A 17,120-nucleotide genomic window follows, 5' to 3' on the forward strand; every position below is an offset into this window, starting at 1 on the left:
CCCGCATACAGCCGTTTACCCCAACTCAGCCTCTCCGATTTGCCCCGCATTCCTTCAGAGAGCTCTTCATAAACCTCGGGAAACATCCTGACCTTTGACAGTCTGACTCGGTCGATTGTTCTCCTCTCATTACATTGAATACATCCTCATTTATACAAGCCTACCTGAAGTTCGCAATTAGAATCTAAGAATCATGGCTAATTTGAGTGCGAGAGCGAGTCGTATCAGTGGGTTCCTCTCTAAATTCGAGTTCGCCGAGGAAAATGATAGAAGGCTAACTATCTTATCATCTAGGAAATCCGGTGCTATTGTATGCTGTCCTTGCTGTTTAGATGGACATTGGCTAATGATTGATACCCAGTATATGTGACATACAAGAAAAGTTCCGAGAACACATCTATGAGTTCCCAAAAGTGTAGGCCTCTCCCCCTAAAGGCTGTACACAAGGCATCGATTGACCGTTAATGACAGTGTATCAACGACCCAAAAACTGCTCAAAGCAAGCGCCACCCTTGAAGTGCCGGTCTACATAACAACGCAAAACAAAGCGCGACTCGGCGACACTGTGTCCGAACTACTTTCTCAAATCACCCCTGACAATGGTCAACCCGGGAACACGGTGATAGCAAACATCGACAAGACTGCATTTAGCATGTATACTCCAGATATAGTCTCTCAATACCACTCAGCTACCAAGAACAAGAGCGACAAGGACCCTGAACAGAAACTAGATGCCATCATCGTCGGTATCGAGACGCACATCTGTGTTACTCAGACAACCCTCGACTTACTCGAGGCCGGGCACAGAGTTTACATCGTCGCGGATGCGGTTAGCAGTGTGAATTCGGAGGAAAGAGGGATAGCATTGAATCGACTTCGAGACGCGGGGGCTATTGTGACGACGAGTGAGAGTTTGATTTTTGAGATGTTGAGGGATGCAAAGAGTCCCGGGTTCAAGAGTATTAATGGGTTGATTAAGGAGTATAAGGAGGATACGAAGAATGCTGTGAAGATCCTGTGTAAATATTGACTTTTTTTCTATTCTGTTCTGCCTCGGTCTACCTCGCCGTGAGTATATTGTTCTAGTTCTCTGATAATAGTACATGATTTTCGAATCTTAGCCACATTACAATTGGATTTCCTCAATTTTGGCGCGTCCATGCGCCCATGTCACATTACCTTGTGAAGCTTTACCCCATATGGAATGAACCTCATCGAGGAACGCAGGAAGGAATGACCCTGGTCCATGTACCGTGTTCTTTGCAGCTGCATTCTCAGCCGCTATTTCATACATCAATAATCCTGCGAGCACTGCGAGAAACTTGTCGTCCCGATAAGCTGCCATGTAGGCGCCGCAAACTGTGCCAATGGCACACCCAGTCTGTTTCAAACCATGGATTAGTTTATCATTTTTGTCGAACTGAAATGCATTGAGGGGATCTTACTCCTGTAGCTTTACTAAGTAATTCGTGACCATTCTTCACTGCAATAACGCGATATCCATCACTTAGGTAGTCGACTGCTCCGGTAAGAAGGACAATATTTCCTAGTGAAACCCATTGTCAGCGATACCAGGTCCATTACTGGGTGGTCAAATACATACGCTCCCTACGTGCTAGATCTCTAGCCAAGGTAGCCTTTTCCACATCATTCAACGAACTCGGTCCACTATCGACACCCCGCTGCGTAAGATTGCTCGTATTTCCATAGACCTGCCGTATTTCTCGCTCGTTCCCTTTAATGAGATCAAAGTAGCCGCCAGCCATCAACGTCTTGACCGCATCTCGGCGGATTGCGGTGGCTCCAGCACCAACGGGATCGAGGACGACGGGGTTGCCGTTGGTATTATATGCTTTGATTGCTTTGAGATATTCCCCAATGCTTGCGCTGGTCAGTGTGCCCATGTTGATGACTAGGCCGCCTCTGTGGACGGCGAGGTCTTTTGCTTCATCGCCGTATTGGGACATTATGGGTGATAGACCGCTGTAGAATTCAAATATCAGTAACAATCAATGCGAAAAAAGAGTGGGAAGTCATACGCTGAGATAGCCACATTCGCAACAAAATTTGCAACAACAAAATTTATCATGCTGTGGACGATAGGGTGACAGTTCACCACCTTTTGAACCACTTCCGGAACAGCCGCAGCCAGTGCGCCCGCATCGACAGACGAAGAGATCTCAGGGCTTCCTGTAATGAAAGGCGGCGGTATAGCTATAGCCTGTTTGAATTGTTCCGCAACTGACTTGGGATCGTCTGCCGCGATGATTGCGCTGACTATAGCTACGCCATCGAGGGCCTTGTTTTGCCCTGCTGATTGGTACAGTACCCGTTGCACATTGGACAGATTGATGCCTCCGATTGCGACTGTGCCAACAGTGCGATTGAGACGGCTGATACTATCAAGTATGGTCTTTACACCTGCTGTGCCAATGATGTTTTTTGTATTTGTTTTCCTATCAATCTTCTTAGTCTCCTACACAGTTCAAAAAGGCATCTTATTATCGTGGTTGGATACTCACGTCGGAGTGGCAAACAACGTGCCAATGCCTAGATAATCAGCCCCTTCTTCAACAGCCTTCACGGCCTCTTCGACCGATGATGCACTGATTCCGACAATGGCGTCTTTGCTCAGAATCTTCTTGGCGGCAGTTATTGCTGTAGCAATGCATTAATGACACTGTTTCTAAGACCCAAAATGACAGAGATTCCTACACATATCATCTTGTCCCAGATGCACACCCTCAGCACCAGACGCCATAGCGACATCCACACGGTCATTTATAATAAGAGGAACATTGTATCGTTTCGTAATCTCATGAAGCCTCGTAGCTGTTTCCACGAGAAGTCCTGTGTCACTCGTTTTGTCTCTGTATTGGACGATAGTAACTCCTGTATGGCATCAATGAATTGCACATTGCTCATGATTCATGCTGATAACTTACCACCCTTACACGCCTCCTCAACAACTTTGTAGATATCTCGGCTTCCGAGTATCGCAGATGTAGAGTCTGTGACTAAGTAAAGACTGAGGTCGAGCGTCATGGTGCTCATATCAACCGTGGCTGTACCAATTGAATAGCTTTGTACTTTTCCGAGGATGCCAGTCTATGATCAGAACAACAAGATATGAATGACAAAATAGATGGTCCTGAATGGCAGTCGTGATAACCCTAAGTCCGGGATATGAATCTGTTGACAACGGGTCAGCATGTCTCAGCACAAATGAGTGAGCATATCAATGATTAACTCCGTCAATCCCAAGTCCCGTATATGTGAATTTGAGCAACATCTTTTCGATACCACTAGTCTCACAGATGGGCAACTGCTATATCGCTATCAGATATACCCCGCCATACTTCGGAGCAAGTCATATCGTGATGCAGAAAACTAGAATCCGACTGAACTTACATACAAAAAAGCCAAAGTACCTGTCGCTAATCGAATATCAACAATAGATTGTTTATGTCCAATGAGCAGGTCTCATAGATTGTTGTGCAAGTCTTCGATCTTTGCAAATTCCCCCACTACGAAAAGCGTCGTAAAATAAATTACCATAATACATGTTCTAATTTAGCATACGGAGGTAGTTACTTGTTTGGGTAAGTACAAAAGATTTTATGGCCAAAATTTCGAAAATTCAGTTGCCGTCTTCCCGAGAAGTCAGCTGACGTACGTAATTTTTCGAGTCGTGTATTTTATTGTTGCTAAAGTCCTAACAAATTCGATCACGTACTGGTATTCGCCAATTACGAATTTCCCTGTAATTGGTAATTAAAATACGTGGGCGCATCCTAGCCACTGATTGGCCACGCGGCGTTAGGCGATGGCGGCCGTTGTTGCCTTTTTCTTACTCACTCCATTTTTGTTTCTCTTACAAATATTCCTCTTCCTTACACACAGATTGGAAAGCATCATTCTTCCTACACCCATCCCAAAAACCTATAATCGCCATCAGTGTTGACTTAAAGTCATCTCGCTACAGCAGTGCGTATCCAGCCAGCCCACATTCACCCAACCCATTTCCCGTATTCATCCATCCGAGTCGAATTCGTCAACATTCTGACCCTCTCTTGTCTTCCAGATTCGCTCGATTCTGCTCACTTTCATCAAAAGCCATCCCCGTTGGTTTTTGGACTCCCATCAAATTCCGTCGCAACGTTTACTGCCAGCGAACAAAGACAGCTCGAGGTCGAGAGTCTGTTCATGTATTCGCCCTCCGTCAACGCTTTTGAACACCATTTGCCGCTTAAGCTGCATACGTTTCGCTACGTGCGGAAACCGTGTAGTATACACTCCAGATCCTGTGGTTGAACCGTTGTGGCCGTCGATTACTAGACGTTCATCATTCTCATTAAGTTTCTTGCAAATTTTGAGGTACAATTTTACCGCATGTATCTTTGCGATCGAACGATTTTCGTTGTGTCTTCTGTCGTCCGCTTTTCGCACAAACCGCCCATTCTCGCTCCTTGCAAAAGTTTCTTAGTTTAAGATCTCCAATTCGACACCATGGCTACCGTCAACGTTCGTCGGGATGTTACCGATCCCTTTTACCGTTACAAGATGGAGAAGCTCCAAGCCAAGATCGAGGGTAAAGGTAACGGTATCAAGACCGTCGTTGTGAACTTGAACACCGTCGCCCAATCCCTTGCCCGTCCTCCGGAGTACGTTATCAAGTACTTCGGTTTCGAAATTGGAGCCCAGGCCAACGCAAAGCCCACTGATGACCGCTGGATCATTAACGGTGCTCACGATGCTCCTAAGCTTCAGGACTTGTTGGATGGTTTCATTGACAAATTCGTTCTCTGCAAGAAGTGCAAGAACCCTGAAACCGAAGTCATCCTCAAGGACAACCGTATCACTCTTGACTGCAAGGCCTGCGGCCAGCGATCTGAGGTTGATCCCCGTCTCAAGCTAAGCACTTTCATCTTGAGAAAAACCCCTACCAAGGGCGGTAAAAAGGACAAGAAATCTCGTCGTGACAAGAAGAAAGAGAAAGACGAAACCAATGGAGAAAAGAATGGCAGCCCAGGAGAGAGCAATGCTTCTGACGAAGGCGAAAATGGCGATGTCGAAATCCCAGCTGGTAGTGACGACGAGATCGTCGCTGGTGCTGAGAAGATCAACATCCAGGATGAGAATGAGGAAGAGGTTCAGTGGTCCGTCGATGTCTCCGAGGAAGCCGTCAAGGCCCGTGCTAAGGACTTGCCCGACGATCTCAAGCGAACCTTGATCTTGGAAGGCGGCGAGGATGAGGATGAAGAAGGCGGTGCTACCATCTACGATCAGCTCGGAAGTTGGATCATCAAGGAGGCTGAAGAGAAAGGCGGCGTCGCCAACGTCAGCGACATCGACATCTACATGAAGGCTAAGGACCTGGGCATTGAAAACAAGCATAAGACTTTAACTGTGCTTGCTCAGACCATCTTTGACGAGAAGATTGTCAAACAGATTCCATCTCGTGCTGGCATGCTCAAGAAGTTGATCACTTCCGAGCGCCATGAGAAGGCCTTCCTCGGTGGTACTGAGCGTTTCGTAGGCAAGGACCATCCTGAGCTCATCTCTCAAGTACCGGCTATCCTTCTCGGATACTATCAGAACGATCTTGTTTCTGAGGATGTCCTCACCGCTTGGGGCAGCAAGGCCAGCAAGAAGTATGTCGATCCTTCTACCAGCCGAAAGGTTCGCAAGGCTGCTGAAAAGTTTCTCGAGTGGCTCTCGACTGCCGACAGCGATGAGAGTGAAGAAGAGTCTGAGTAAAATCGCTCGATTCACTCAATTAAGAGCAGCTATCACGTAGCACACTACACTCATTTGTTGTCAATGTGTTTCGAGTGTTCTGTCTTTACACGCCAAATCTGACTTGATTTTGTTTGCCTTGCTGTGTTTTGCTGTCCGCACACGATGACAATTCAGTTGATTACTATATTAACTATTATGTTTGAGTTGATTTCCACCAAAGCAATTAACTCAACTTATCAATCAAATTTCTCCACTCACTTTGAGTATATACAATAACGATTCGTAATCCTTCGTATTCGGATGTCCACTTTTAGAAGACTAGAGTTATACAGCTTCCACAGACGCAAATTTCCATCTCCCTCTCTTAGCAGCATCATCATTAAACCTCTCCAACTCCTTCCGCAATCGCCACCTATCCCCGTTTCGCGATCTCGTGGTAGAGGCTGACGATGTGGTCGTAGTAGTCAACAACCCTTGCCAAAAGATAAACCACGTTAAATCCTTATTCCACGCTTCCATGGCTTGTAACGCGTTACTAACAAGGTGCATATCCCCGTTACCGCTTGCGGCATGTTGTTTCTGTACAGCCTGCTCCTGCTGTTGTTGTGGTGGATGCCGATGGTAATAATCAAAGTAATACCTGGCCCCGACGAATTTCGTGATCCATTCTCCGATGAATTCGGCCAGTTCGTCGCCGATGGCCAGTGGGACTCGTACATGAGCGAGAATATTCACGAATAGTATTAGGAGAGAGCGCCAGAGGATATGATGTTGTGTGAAAGAGCGTGTGGTAGTATTCGACAAACTCAGGTCTGGGTTGTTAGGTTTGAGTAGATCTTTTGATATCTGTGGTGCTGGGGGTCGCCGGTTTTGACGCTCGAGGGTCTTCTCTGCATCAATGAGGACTTTTTTCCAGTTTTCGAGGTATAATCGGCGCCAGCGGGGGAATTCGGTCGCCACGCGTGAGGACATGAAGTCACCTGCTAGTTCGCACATGCTTGTCACTGCGTCGCAGGCCGCGGTGGTGACGTATGTTTCTTCTTTGATGATGCTGTGATCTTCTGGTTTGGGGTTGGTTGTTGCTCGAGAGATAATATCCGTTGATGAGGAGCTTGTCGTTGTTTCGAGATATATGGACGTAGTTGCGGCAGAAGGAGGAGCAATCCGTCCACTTACTGGCGGCCATAGCTCGTTGATAAGTGGGAGAAAACTGGTCTGATTCTTCGACAAAATGGGTAAAGCCTTGTTGAGAAGGGAAAGAAGTGATCTCCTCAGGAACGGGGACGGTGAGCCAAGATGTGGAGGTACAGATTTGACTATTTGCAAAAGTAAATTGTGTGATTTGCTGAGAGGTTTAGGGGCGTCTTCTGGATCTTTCGGCGTAGGAAGAGATTCGTCGGCTTCATCGAGAGGGTTCGCGTTCGCATTGTTGAGAAGTCCTTCAATATCGTCGTCTCCTTTGGGAAGTGGAGGTCCATCTAATTCTCGTGTCCAGGGGCGTTGAGGGTGCGATACTCGTTCTTCGTCTAACATGGTATCCATTTCTTCGATACGTGCTCGTTTAGTTTTTCTCTGAGCAATATCTTCCACTAATCTGGCGACTGATAATGGTTCATATGCTTGTTTTGTATGTTCCAAAAGGTTTTCCTGTCCATCCTCAGTGATAGCCAGTAGTTCAGGAGTCTTACTACCTTCTTCGACAATCGCGGCAAGACTCGAATAGAGTAAGTCAACAAGTTTTGGATAACCATGATACATGTCAAGAATGCCAAAAATCGAGCGAACCAGATCATCTAGGTATGGTATAAGACCAGCCCCAGAAAGTTTGACCATCATCAAAAGGACCTGTGGAGGATAGGGCGAGACGTCGAATGTATTGAGCTTGAGCGCCACTGAATTGACAAGATAGTCAACATTCCCGATCAGCATTGCGCGAGTATCTGGATAATTGCAGGATCGTGTGATTATGTTCAAACACGCCATCGCGTGGGTTTGTAAGTTTGGGTTGTTCGAGGCGAGGAATTGAAGGACAGGGTACAAGGCATCTATCAACTCTGGCCGAAAATCTTCTTTCAGTTGTTGGGCTTGTAGAGCCACGGCCTCTAATGCAAGTGCAGAGACCCTCCAATCTCTTGGATCGATCGTTGGTGGTTCATTCAAAACTGGAAGTGCAATGGAATACAGTTCCTCAATCATTGTCGTACGAGACGAGAGAGTAGCAGATGTGTCAAAGGTCAGGAACTCGTCAATGCCATTCGGTGCTTCAGATCGTAAGAACTGCAAGGCCAGCCACAAAGGTGCAACGACAGCATCACCCGAAGCTTGATGGACCTGATTTATAATATATCTAGTGATAGCTTCGCCCGACTGTGTATGACTGAGCCTTGTGACCATGGATGTCATATCTGTCAGTGTCTGCTGCTGACTGCGGTGTTCCAGAAGTACTGGCGGAAATGTCTGCAACGCGTTTTGTTTGCCTATAACAGCGAGCTCCAAACCCCCCGAAGAAGGACGCACGGCCATAGGCGCGGACTTTGATGATCGAACTACTGCCGCGACACTATCACAGAGTCCGATCGCGACGTTACTCTCTAGTAAAGCCGAACTTGACTGTACCTGAGAAAGAATTTGAAAAGCAATGGTGATTTGTTTGATAGCCCTTTGCTTTGCAGCTTCGTCGTTGCTCTGCATGATCCTCTGGAAGGAAGTCGTCCATATATGAAGTAGTTCCTTGAGCACATCCACAGTTTGGCTCCGCACTGTGGCTAGATGGATCAATGAGGTATAAGCATTATTTGGAGCATCGCCATCGTCAGCATCCGAGAGAACCACCATGGTCTCAACGATAAGAGACAAAGAGTCCTTCAAAGACTTCGAGCATTCTTCAATTACCATCACGCAAAGATTGAGAAGAGCATCGCGCACTGCTTGCCGTTCATGCTGTCTAACTTGAACGACGTTTGCTAGGGCAAGCTTGATTTGTCCGGTTGTCGCTTTGAGCCATGACTCGTCGAGAACCAATTTGTCACTTGATTCATTTTTATGTTGTTCTCCATACACAGTGTTATCATTGAGAACAGCCCGAAGAATACTTTCTAATAACTGAAGGGATCCATCCAGGACTTTGAAGCTCCTCCGCGCTCTAGTGGTTGGTTTTACAATCTTTGTCAAAGCTGAGACGACACGAGGCATGATGCTTGCCAGAATTACTCTATCAGTAACCCGACTGAGAAGAGAACGAAGTGCTGATAGTGCTGATATTTGGACGGCAGTCGAAGCCCCTTCTGAAAGGCCTTCTAAAAGCAGATAAACAGTTTGGTCGATGATAGTAGCGGAACCGATTTCATTGAAAATAGTCTTCTCGGCCACTGGTCCTTGGAGCACCTGAAAGATAGCATCCATACATTCGAAGCTTGCGACTGATAGCTCTTCCGAGTCTGGTCTTAGAACGGCTTGCCCTCGATTCTGGGCCGGTGTGCCTCCAATCAAAATGGTCATGAGAATGAGCAATTGTTTCCCCATTTCCGGGGCCAGCTGAGCTCGCCATCCCTTCGCGACAAGGACTGTAATGCATTTGACAGCAGCCTCTAGACATCTTTGAGGTAGAGTTTGTGCTTGGTTGAACACTTGCGACAGAGGGAAGAACACATACTCGGCAAGTTTTGCGTCCAGTGCATCCCCACTTCCTAATGGTTCGAGCACGGCGTACAAGCCGTCTAGTGCTTTTTGAACATCACTAGGATGGTTCTGGAGTGTACGAAAGCTCAAAGCTGCGGAGCTGAGCTCAACACATACAGGGCGAAGCTTTATGAGATGAAGTTAGAAGCATTTCGATACATTGAAGAAGCGAAAGCATACCTTCCTGAACGTCTCCTGTCTCTGGGCCTCCATTTGATGGTGCCTAATCCATATACCCAACGTGGCTTAATACTTCAGTTATTGTTGTCGTCAATGACACATTTTATCTTAGAAATATGCGTAGATATTCACTGAAGTTGTTAGATTCAAACAGTTCATCTCCATCTAATCCGCCGCATTTTCTGCCGCATTTATACCTAGGCGGTCTATATATAGCTGACCGCCTTCATCATAGTGTTGAGCTTTCCTGTAATGACATCTGGAATTATTTACAGATCAGTCGAAGGACATATCTTTTGAGAGATCTCAGAGAATCCGCTCAAATCACACGATTACATGCATTCTATCGATGACCTGCTTTGTTGACCTGTCCGCCGATTCCCCCGGCAGCTGTCCACGTGACGCTATAACTAATTAACGCGTCACTTCACGCGTCTTTGGAAAGTTTAGCCCGTTCCCACAGGATACAGCCTCATTCCGCTTGAAAGCCATCACCCACTACATTGTTCGGATAATTTCGATTCGGCATTGGTTTCTACTTAATCATCCCAAGGTTTTCTATGCGGCAATTCTTGCGTTCCTCTGTCCTGCATTGGCCTTCCACCAATTCGAGGAATCGCGGTTCACTTACGAGCCTATTCACGAGACCATACGATTTCATTCATGCGACTACAGTAGTAAATATTTCAAGGACCAGTCATCGAGCGGTTCAATTTCGCGACATTTCAGTTTGGACGCGTCGTCCAAAATTAGATATGCCTGAAAAGACTGGCACGAGGCAAGCTACGCTTGGGTATGTCAGAGATCCTCAGGCGACGATCTGGTGCGTGGATGTTGTCGCCGTACTGCCAGATGATACTGTTAGTCGCAATTACTGATTACGGCTAACGAAATATCACAAATGAATAGGAAATTCTTCGGGTCAGACAGACAAACGTCCTCAGATGCCACGAAACGCCAAACTACACTGTCCTTTTCCAATGGGAACAAGAGAAAAGAAGCAACTACCAGTGAGAAAGCTGTGGCCGAATCAAAAGATACTGAAGGACAAGATGACGTGGAAATAAACGGAGATGCACCGGTGGCCAAGGATGAGCCCACGTCACCTACAAAAGGTGTCAAGCGCGAGCAGTTTGTGGAAGCTGAAGAGAGCGACTCGGATATCCAGTCTGCCAACAAGAGACGAAAGAAGAACTCGAAAAGCCCACGGCCGAAGAAGACTGCCAAGGAGGTTCTCGCCGAGCGTCCGTCGTCGCCCAAGATAGCGAAAAAGGCCTCTGGAGAAGTGACTCCTGTAGAAGAAGACATAGATGAACCTGCAGAGGAGCCATCGGCCAGCGAAGAAGAAGATGATGAGAAACCAGAAATCAAGAAGAAGCAAATTGAAAAGATTCAAGCAACTTTGAAGAGTACCGGCAATGATCCGTATCCTGACTGGAGGGCGGGGGAACCTGTCCCATATGCTGCACTGTGCACGACGTTTTCTCTCATTGAAATGACAACTAAGCGCTTGATAATTCTAGCGCATGCGTCACTATTCCTACGTCAAGTACTAAGACTCACTCCGGAAGATCTGTTGCCAACCGTTCAATTGATGATTAACAAACTGGCAGCCGACTACGCTGGCATTGAACTGGGTATTGGAGAGTCTTTGATCATGAAGTCAATTGGAGAAACTACCGGACGAAGCTTGTCTGTTATCAAAGCTGACCAGCATGAGATTGGAGATTTGGGTCTGGTTGCGGCAAAGAGTAGACTAAACCAGCCTACGATGTTCAAACCAAAGCCATTGACAGTCAGGGGCGTCCATGAAGGGCTACTCGCGATTGCCAAGGTCCAAGGTCATGGATCCCAGGATAAGAAGATCTCGGGTATAAAGAAACTTCTGTCAGCGGCAGATTCGGCCATCGCAGGCAAGGGAGCTAAGGGAGTGGATATCAAGCAGAATAAAGGAGGTCCAAGTGAAGCCAAATTTCTCATCAGGTTTCTCGAAGGAAAGCTAAGACTTGGATTGGCTGAAAAAACGGTTCTCGTTGCTCTCGCGCAGGCAGTAGTCACTCATGAAGCAGCCCTCAAAGGCGAAAAGTCTCCAAGCGCTGAGCGTCTGGCCCAGGGAGAGTCTGTACTAAAGCAGGTGTACAGCGAACTTCCAGCCTATGAAGTTATCATTCCCGCTATGCTGAAGGAGGGGATCTTCAACTTACCAAAAGTCTGCAAGCTACAACCTGGTGTTCCGTTGAAGCCCATGTTGGCGAAGCCAACTAAATCCATCACCGAGGTGCTGGACAGATTCGAGGGCAAGGAATTCACATGCGAGTACAAATATGATGGCGAACGAGCTCAAATTCACTATGTGTCTCCGGACTCGATCCATCAGTACCCGAATGCGACTGCTACTCTTCAGAAGGATGCCAAGGGTCTCAGCTCGATCTTCTCGCGAAATTCAGAAGATTTATCCAAGAAGTATCCCGATATTCTAGCAAAACTGGATACCTGGATTAAGCCAGGCGTTACCAGCTTCGTCCTTGACTGTGAAACGGTTGCGTGGGATATGGCAAACAAAAAGGTTCTTCCCTTTCAGCAACTCATGACCCGTAAACGAAAGGATGTCAAGGCTGAAGATGTCAAAGTCAAGGTCTGTGTCTTTGCATTTGATCTACTCTTCTTAAATGGCGAGCCCACAGTCAAAAAGTCTCTCCGCGAGCGTCGCCAGCTCCTGCATGAGTCTTTCCATCCCACGGAGGGAGAGTTTGCATTTGCTGAACATTCCAACACCAACGAGCTCGATGAAATCCAGAGTCTTCTGGAAGAGAGTGTTAAATCCTCATGCGAGGGTCTGATGGTCAAGATGCTGGATACAGAGGAGAGTGGCTATGAACCTAGTAAACGAAGTCGGAATTGGCTCAAGGTAAGTTTGCATAGCAATATCTTGTTTTTATTTCTCTAACAAATACTGCAGGTTAAAAAAGATTACCTTTCAGGTCTCGGAGACTCTCTGGACCTCGTCGTCCTAGGAGCATACTTTGGCCGAGGAAAGCGAACATCAGTCTACGGGGCTTTCCTATTAGCAGCATACAACTCTAGCAAACAGACTTTCGAAACTATATGTAACATCGGTACGGGCTTTTCGGAAGCCTTACTGGAAGAGTTGCACAAAGAACTCTCTCCCCTCGCCATCGACCGTCCCAAGCCCTTCTACGAACACTCCACAGTCCCCAAAGAACAGCCAGACGTCTGGTTCGAGCCTCGCCTAGTATGGGAAATCAAAGCTGCGGATCTTACCCTCAGTCCACGTTACAAGGCTGCATCGGACGAGGTTGTGGGAACATCCGGTGCTGGGAAGGGTATTTCGCTGCGTTTCCCTCGATATATCAAAGCGCGTGATGACAAGAAACCTGAGCAGGCGACTACTACCCGAGCCGTGGCGGATATGTATCGCCGACAGGAAGCTGTGGTCAAGGAGAGTGCTGGGAAGGGAGGTGTTGACGATGACTTTGAGTATTAGTGTTTCCTGGTATCTGGGTACATCTGTGTCTATTTGTATGATTGCATCGAAGAAAGATTGTCGACGAGACTAATTGGTACCAACATGTGATTTTTCCGTAAGTACAAGCATGAACACGTGCTGCCAGGGGTCGCTTAGGTTACCCTGCAGTACCCAGACCTTCCCTATCGTTTTAGCCCCGGGACAAGCTATGCACTGACTAAACTAGCGGCCGCACTGGCCGCGTGGGCAGTTAAGCCTTTTAAGGCATCTTGACATGCCACGCGATGCACGTGTATTCAGGCACCGTCGATTATTTGTTAGATCGAGATGTAGTCTCGATCTCGCTTCACGATGGAGATTAATTAATTGAAGGGTTTAAGCGACTACAACCCGTATATAACTAACCGACTCTCTTCTTTCCACTCTTCACCATGAAGTTCCAGTCCATCCGGAAAATTTCAAAATGGAGCGCGGATTGAAAGCGTCTATACTGTTGGCCACCATTGTGTGCGCCTCAGTCTCTACAGCCAAGTCCGAATGTACCGATAAAACTGCTCCCATGCAGATGCGTCTGGCATATGCTGGAGACCGCGGCATGACCGTCAGCTGGAATACCTACTCCAAGCTGGACCATCCCTCTGTTCGATACGGACTGCATCCTGATTCCCTTGATCGCAAGGCAGTTTCCGATGTGTCGGTCACTTATCCTACCTCCACCACCTACAACAATCATGTCAAGATCAATGGTCTCAAACCAGATACTCTGTATTACTACCAGCCGCAGTGTGGCAATTCCAGCCAGATCTATAGCATGAAAACTGCTCGTCCGGTTGGTGATAGCACCCCGTTCACCATTGCCGTGGCTGGTGATATGGGGCTGATTGGTCCTGACGGTTTGACGACCACTACTGGTCCTAATGGAGGCACTGCACCCCTCGGTCCCGGTGACAACAACACCATTCAGTCGATGGAGTCGCTGAAGTCTGAATGGGACTTTTTCTGGCACCGTGAGTACCAATCACGATTTTATCATCTGATTGAGCTAATTGGGTTATACAGCTGGTGACATTGCCTACGCCGATTATTGGCTGAAGGAGGAAGCTCAGGGTTTTCTTCCCAACTACACCGTCGCCGACGGTCAAGCACTGTATGAGAAGTTCTTGAATGAATATTTCGATGAGATGACTGCTCTTACTGCCGATCGTCCTTATATGGTTGGACCTGGCAACCACGATTCCAACTGTAAGCATCTCTCACGTGATTCCAAGTCAGCAAGCAAACATGAAGAGCACTTCAGGTCTCTGAAGTCTACCTAGGTATAATTCAAGCTGACATAAATTTCCTCGACTATAATATAGGTGACAACGGTGGTACAACCAGCAACGGTGTCGCCTACAACATCAGCATCTGCCCCGTCGGCCAAACCAACTTTACTGGTTTCCGTAACCATTATCGCATGCCTAGCCAGGAGTCCAGCGGCGTTGAAAATTTCTGGTACTCCTTCAATCACGGCATGGTTCACTTCATCCAGTTGAACACCGAGACCGACATTGGCGGTGGCTTCGTTGCTCCTGACGAGCCTGGTGGTTCTGAGGGCATGAATTCGGGTCCCTTTGGATCTTATCCAAATGAACAGCTTGACTGGCTCAAGAATGATCTGGAGAGTGTGGATCGTAGCAAGACCCCTTGGGTTATTGCCGGTAAGATCTTTTCCCGTGATCTTATTCTTGACTTGGCCATCATCTAACATTATTAAAAACAGCCGTCCATCGCCCTTGGTACGTAAGTGCCAAAAACACTAGCGGCAGCATCTGCACCATCTGCAAAGACGTCTTTGAGCCCTTACTCGTCGAATACGGCGTTGATCTCGTCATGCAAGCTCACACCCACTATTACGAGCGCAATCAGCCCCTGAACAACTATGTCATTGACCCCGCGGGCCTCAACAATCCTCAGTCTCCATGGTATATCACGAGCGCTGCACCAGGCCACTACGATGGTTTGGACAGTCTTGTCCGTCCTCTTAAGCCTTATGTGGTTTATGCTCAGGATACTGCTTATGGATGGAGCAAGATTACCTTCCATAACTGCTCGCATATGACTCATGAGTTTGTGGCTAGTCGGAATAATACTATCCTTGACACTGCTACGCTTTTCAAGGATCGCAAGTGCGAGCCTGGGACTGGTGGCGACGATGGTGGTGACGACACCTGCGAAATCTAAGCATAAGAATCGAGGGCTGTTGAAGCTCGACGGGGACGCATAACATCTCTTTTTCTTTTCTTCTTTTTCTCTCAGGATTCCGAGCCGTGCAGTTGACGGATTGACTTGGTCCATCTCTTCCTTTTTGATATTAGACCTTTCTTCCTTCTCTGAGATCTTCCCTTTTGTCTACTTGTGTAATATTACTGACCTCCAATATGGATGTGACTGGATACCAGTCATGGTAATACAGGCTCAGATATTTGTATATATCATTATATTATTGCAATTATTGTAACTGATATTTCTCTGCAACCGCAGCATTTTCAACCAACCAATATTAATCAAAGAGGTTACCCAAATCTAGACCAGTGCCAAACACCGCGCAATTCTCCCAGATCGAAAAATGATTTGAAACAAAAGCATTTCGTCGTGAGCAAAAAACAAACACCGGGACCATCCATCTACCCCATGTACATGGATTATGTGATATAGTTGAAAATATGAAAAGGTCAAATAAGAGATAGAAAATCGTGACGATATGAATTATTCCTCGACAAACTTTCTCTTCACACCGTTCCCATTCGAGACTCCTCCTGATGAGCCCGATCCGGCTGCTGCTTGTACTGACGGAGGAGGCCCAGGTTTCCTCTCAGCCTGCATAGCAGCCGCCTGCCTCTTCTTCCAAGCCGCCTTGATCGCCGGGGCAGCACGAATGAGATCTTCCTCTGTGACATGATCCTGAATCGACTCTAGAACTTTCTCCACTGTCGAAATATGGTTCGCATCCTTCTTATCCTCCCGGAAACGCATATATCGCCATCGTCCACGATCGTCTTGGTAACATTCAACTATTATATCATCCAGCGGTATTTGAAGAGCTTTGAGTGCTTCCCATTCCGATTGCGTAACGTGCATCTCGCTAAAGATGCGGTGTTCATTATTATTATGAAGTACAAAAAGATGGAAAATCGGCATAGCATCGTAATCGTAATACGGCTCAACAATCCCATCCGCCTCGTCATCCGTATCCGGCTCCAAAAGCGGGAATTCAAGCCTCATCCGAAAATCGATCGTATTCTCTGATGGTGGTTTCCACTTCAATATATGCTCATCCGTACCGATTTTGTAAGGTGTGCTTCGACATGTGAAAATCAACCCGTCATTTCCGTGAATTTTCTTCACTTTGGGGATAATTTCGCGAAACATCATCTCGATACCGTAACTGAATTGAGTCGATTTATCCTCCACGGCGAATATTCGATGTTGTTTCTCTTCGGGGTATTTCTTGTACATGGCGTTATAAGGTTTGAGGACGTTTTCCTTGAAATATGCCAGTCGTTTGTCCAGTGTTCGATGCATAAGACTCTTCCCGTCGAGAACCATGCAGTCAAAGACGAGATATTTCAACTGCGTGGACCCATCCTCATAGGTATCAAGCACCAACTCTCCATCCACAAGCGTGCCCACATGAAAGGACTGAAAAGTGTCATCATTCGGTAACGGGAAATGCAACTGCGGCACATATCGATAATCATTCTTCCGATCAATCAAATAATGAACCTCAGGTGTATCGGAATCAGGGTCCCCGCTAGTAAAGTACATCAAACACCTGATACCGTCCGTCTTTTCACACACGTAGTAATCTTCCTTTTGGAGTTCGATCAGGTGTTTTGCGGAGAAGGAGACTGGTTGCGCGCCGGGGAAGCTTGTGCTTTTGCGGTCGAGGAGTTCTGCGACTTCGCGACGGAATTGTTCTGCGAGTTCGGGCTCGGCTTTAATGCCTATTTCATCGAGGTCGGGGACTGGGTGGCCCATTTTGTTGTTGTGT

The 17,120-nt window shown here is 47.1% G+C and overlaps 7 protein-coding genes across 7 annotated transcripts; 4 read left to right on the top strand and 3 right to left on the bottom strand.

Annotated features, from left to right (window-relative positions):
* Positions 1–193: 193 nt before the first annotated feature.
* Positions 194–1,030, top strand: TSTA_091750 (isochorismatase family hydrolase, putative; the record flags this gene model as incomplete). Its single annotated transcript, XM_002478852.1, has 3 exons — positions 194–310; positions 384–415; positions 472–1,030. 3 exons carry the CDS (start codon positions 194–196, stop codon positions 1,028–1,030), a joined length of 708 nt encoding a protein of 235 aa, XP_002478897.1.
* Positions 1,031–1,126: 96 nt separating this feature from the next.
* Positions 1,127–3,045, bottom strand: TSTA_091760 (thiamine biosynthetic bifunctional enzyme, putative; the record flags this gene model as incomplete). The annotated part of the gene is made up of 7 exons (XM_002478853.1): positions 1,127–1,381; positions 1,446–1,546; positions 1,604–1,983; positions 2,040–2,456; positions 2,523–2,658; positions 2,716–2,892; positions 2,946–3,045. The coding sequence occupies 7 exons, from the start codon at positions 3,043–3,045 to the stop codon at positions 1,127–1,129; spliced, it is 1,566 nt and encodes a 521-aa protein (XP_002478898.1).
* Positions 3,046–4,509: 1,464 nt separating this feature from the next.
* Positions 4,510–5,760, top strand: TSTA_091770 (eukaryotic translation initiation factor 5, putative; the record flags this gene model as incomplete). Its single annotated transcript, XM_002478854.1, has 2 exons — positions 4,510–5,654; positions 5,676–5,760. 2 exons carry the CDS (start codon positions 4,510–4,512, stop codon positions 5,758–5,760), a joined length of 1,230 nt encoding a protein of 409 aa, XP_002478899.1.
* A 306-nt stretch (positions 5,761–6,066) lies between these two features.
* Positions 6,067–9,633, bottom strand: TSTA_091780 (uncharacterized protein; the record flags this gene model as incomplete). The annotated part of the gene is made up of 2 exons (XM_002478855.1): positions 6,067–9,546; positions 9,601–9,633. 2 exons carry the CDS (start codon positions 9,631–9,633, stop codon positions 6,067–6,069), a joined length of 3,513 nt encoding a protein of 1,170 aa, XP_002478900.1.
* Positions 9,634–10,355: 722 nt separating this feature from the next.
* On the top strand, positions 10,356–13,105 carry TSTA_091790 (DNA ligase Cdc9, putative; the record flags this gene model as incomplete). The annotated part of the gene is made up of 3 exons (XM_002478856.1): positions 10,356–10,393; positions 10,510–12,508; positions 12,560–13,105. 3 exons carry the CDS (start codon positions 10,356–10,358, stop codon positions 13,103–13,105), a joined length of 2,583 nt encoding a protein of 860 aa, XP_002478901.1.
* A 445-nt stretch (positions 13,106–13,550) lies between these two features.
* Positions 13,551–15,310, top strand: TSTA_091800 (uncharacterized protein; the record flags this gene model as incomplete). Its single annotated transcript, XM_002478857.1, has 4 exons — positions 13,551–14,094; positions 14,147–14,329; positions 14,446–14,787; positions 14,850–15,310. The coding sequence occupies 4 exons, from the start codon at positions 13,551–13,553 to the stop codon at positions 15,308–15,310; spliced, it is 1,530 nt and encodes a 509-aa protein (XP_002478902.1).
* Positions 15,311–15,835: 525 nt separating this feature from the next.
* On the bottom strand, positions 15,836–17,107 carry TSTA_091810 (mRNA capping enzyme alpha subunit, putative; the record flags this gene model as incomplete). The annotated part of the gene is made up of 2 exons (XM_002478858.1): positions 15,836–16,880; positions 16,902–17,107. 2 exons carry the CDS (start codon positions 17,105–17,107, stop codon positions 15,836–15,838), a joined length of 1,251 nt encoding a protein of 416 aa, XP_002478903.1.
* Between the last annotated feature and the right edge of the window lie 13 nt (positions 17,108–17,120).

The sequence above is a fragment of the Talaromyces stipitatus genome, genomic scaffold (assembly GCF_000003125.1).
Source record: "Talaromyces stipitatus ATCC 10500 scf_1105507295527 genomic scaffold, whole genome shotgun sequence".
In the NCBI taxonomy this organism is placed as follows: Eukaryota; Fungi; Ascomycota; class Eurotiomycetes; order Eurotiales; family Trichocomaceae; genus Talaromyces; species Talaromyces stipitatus.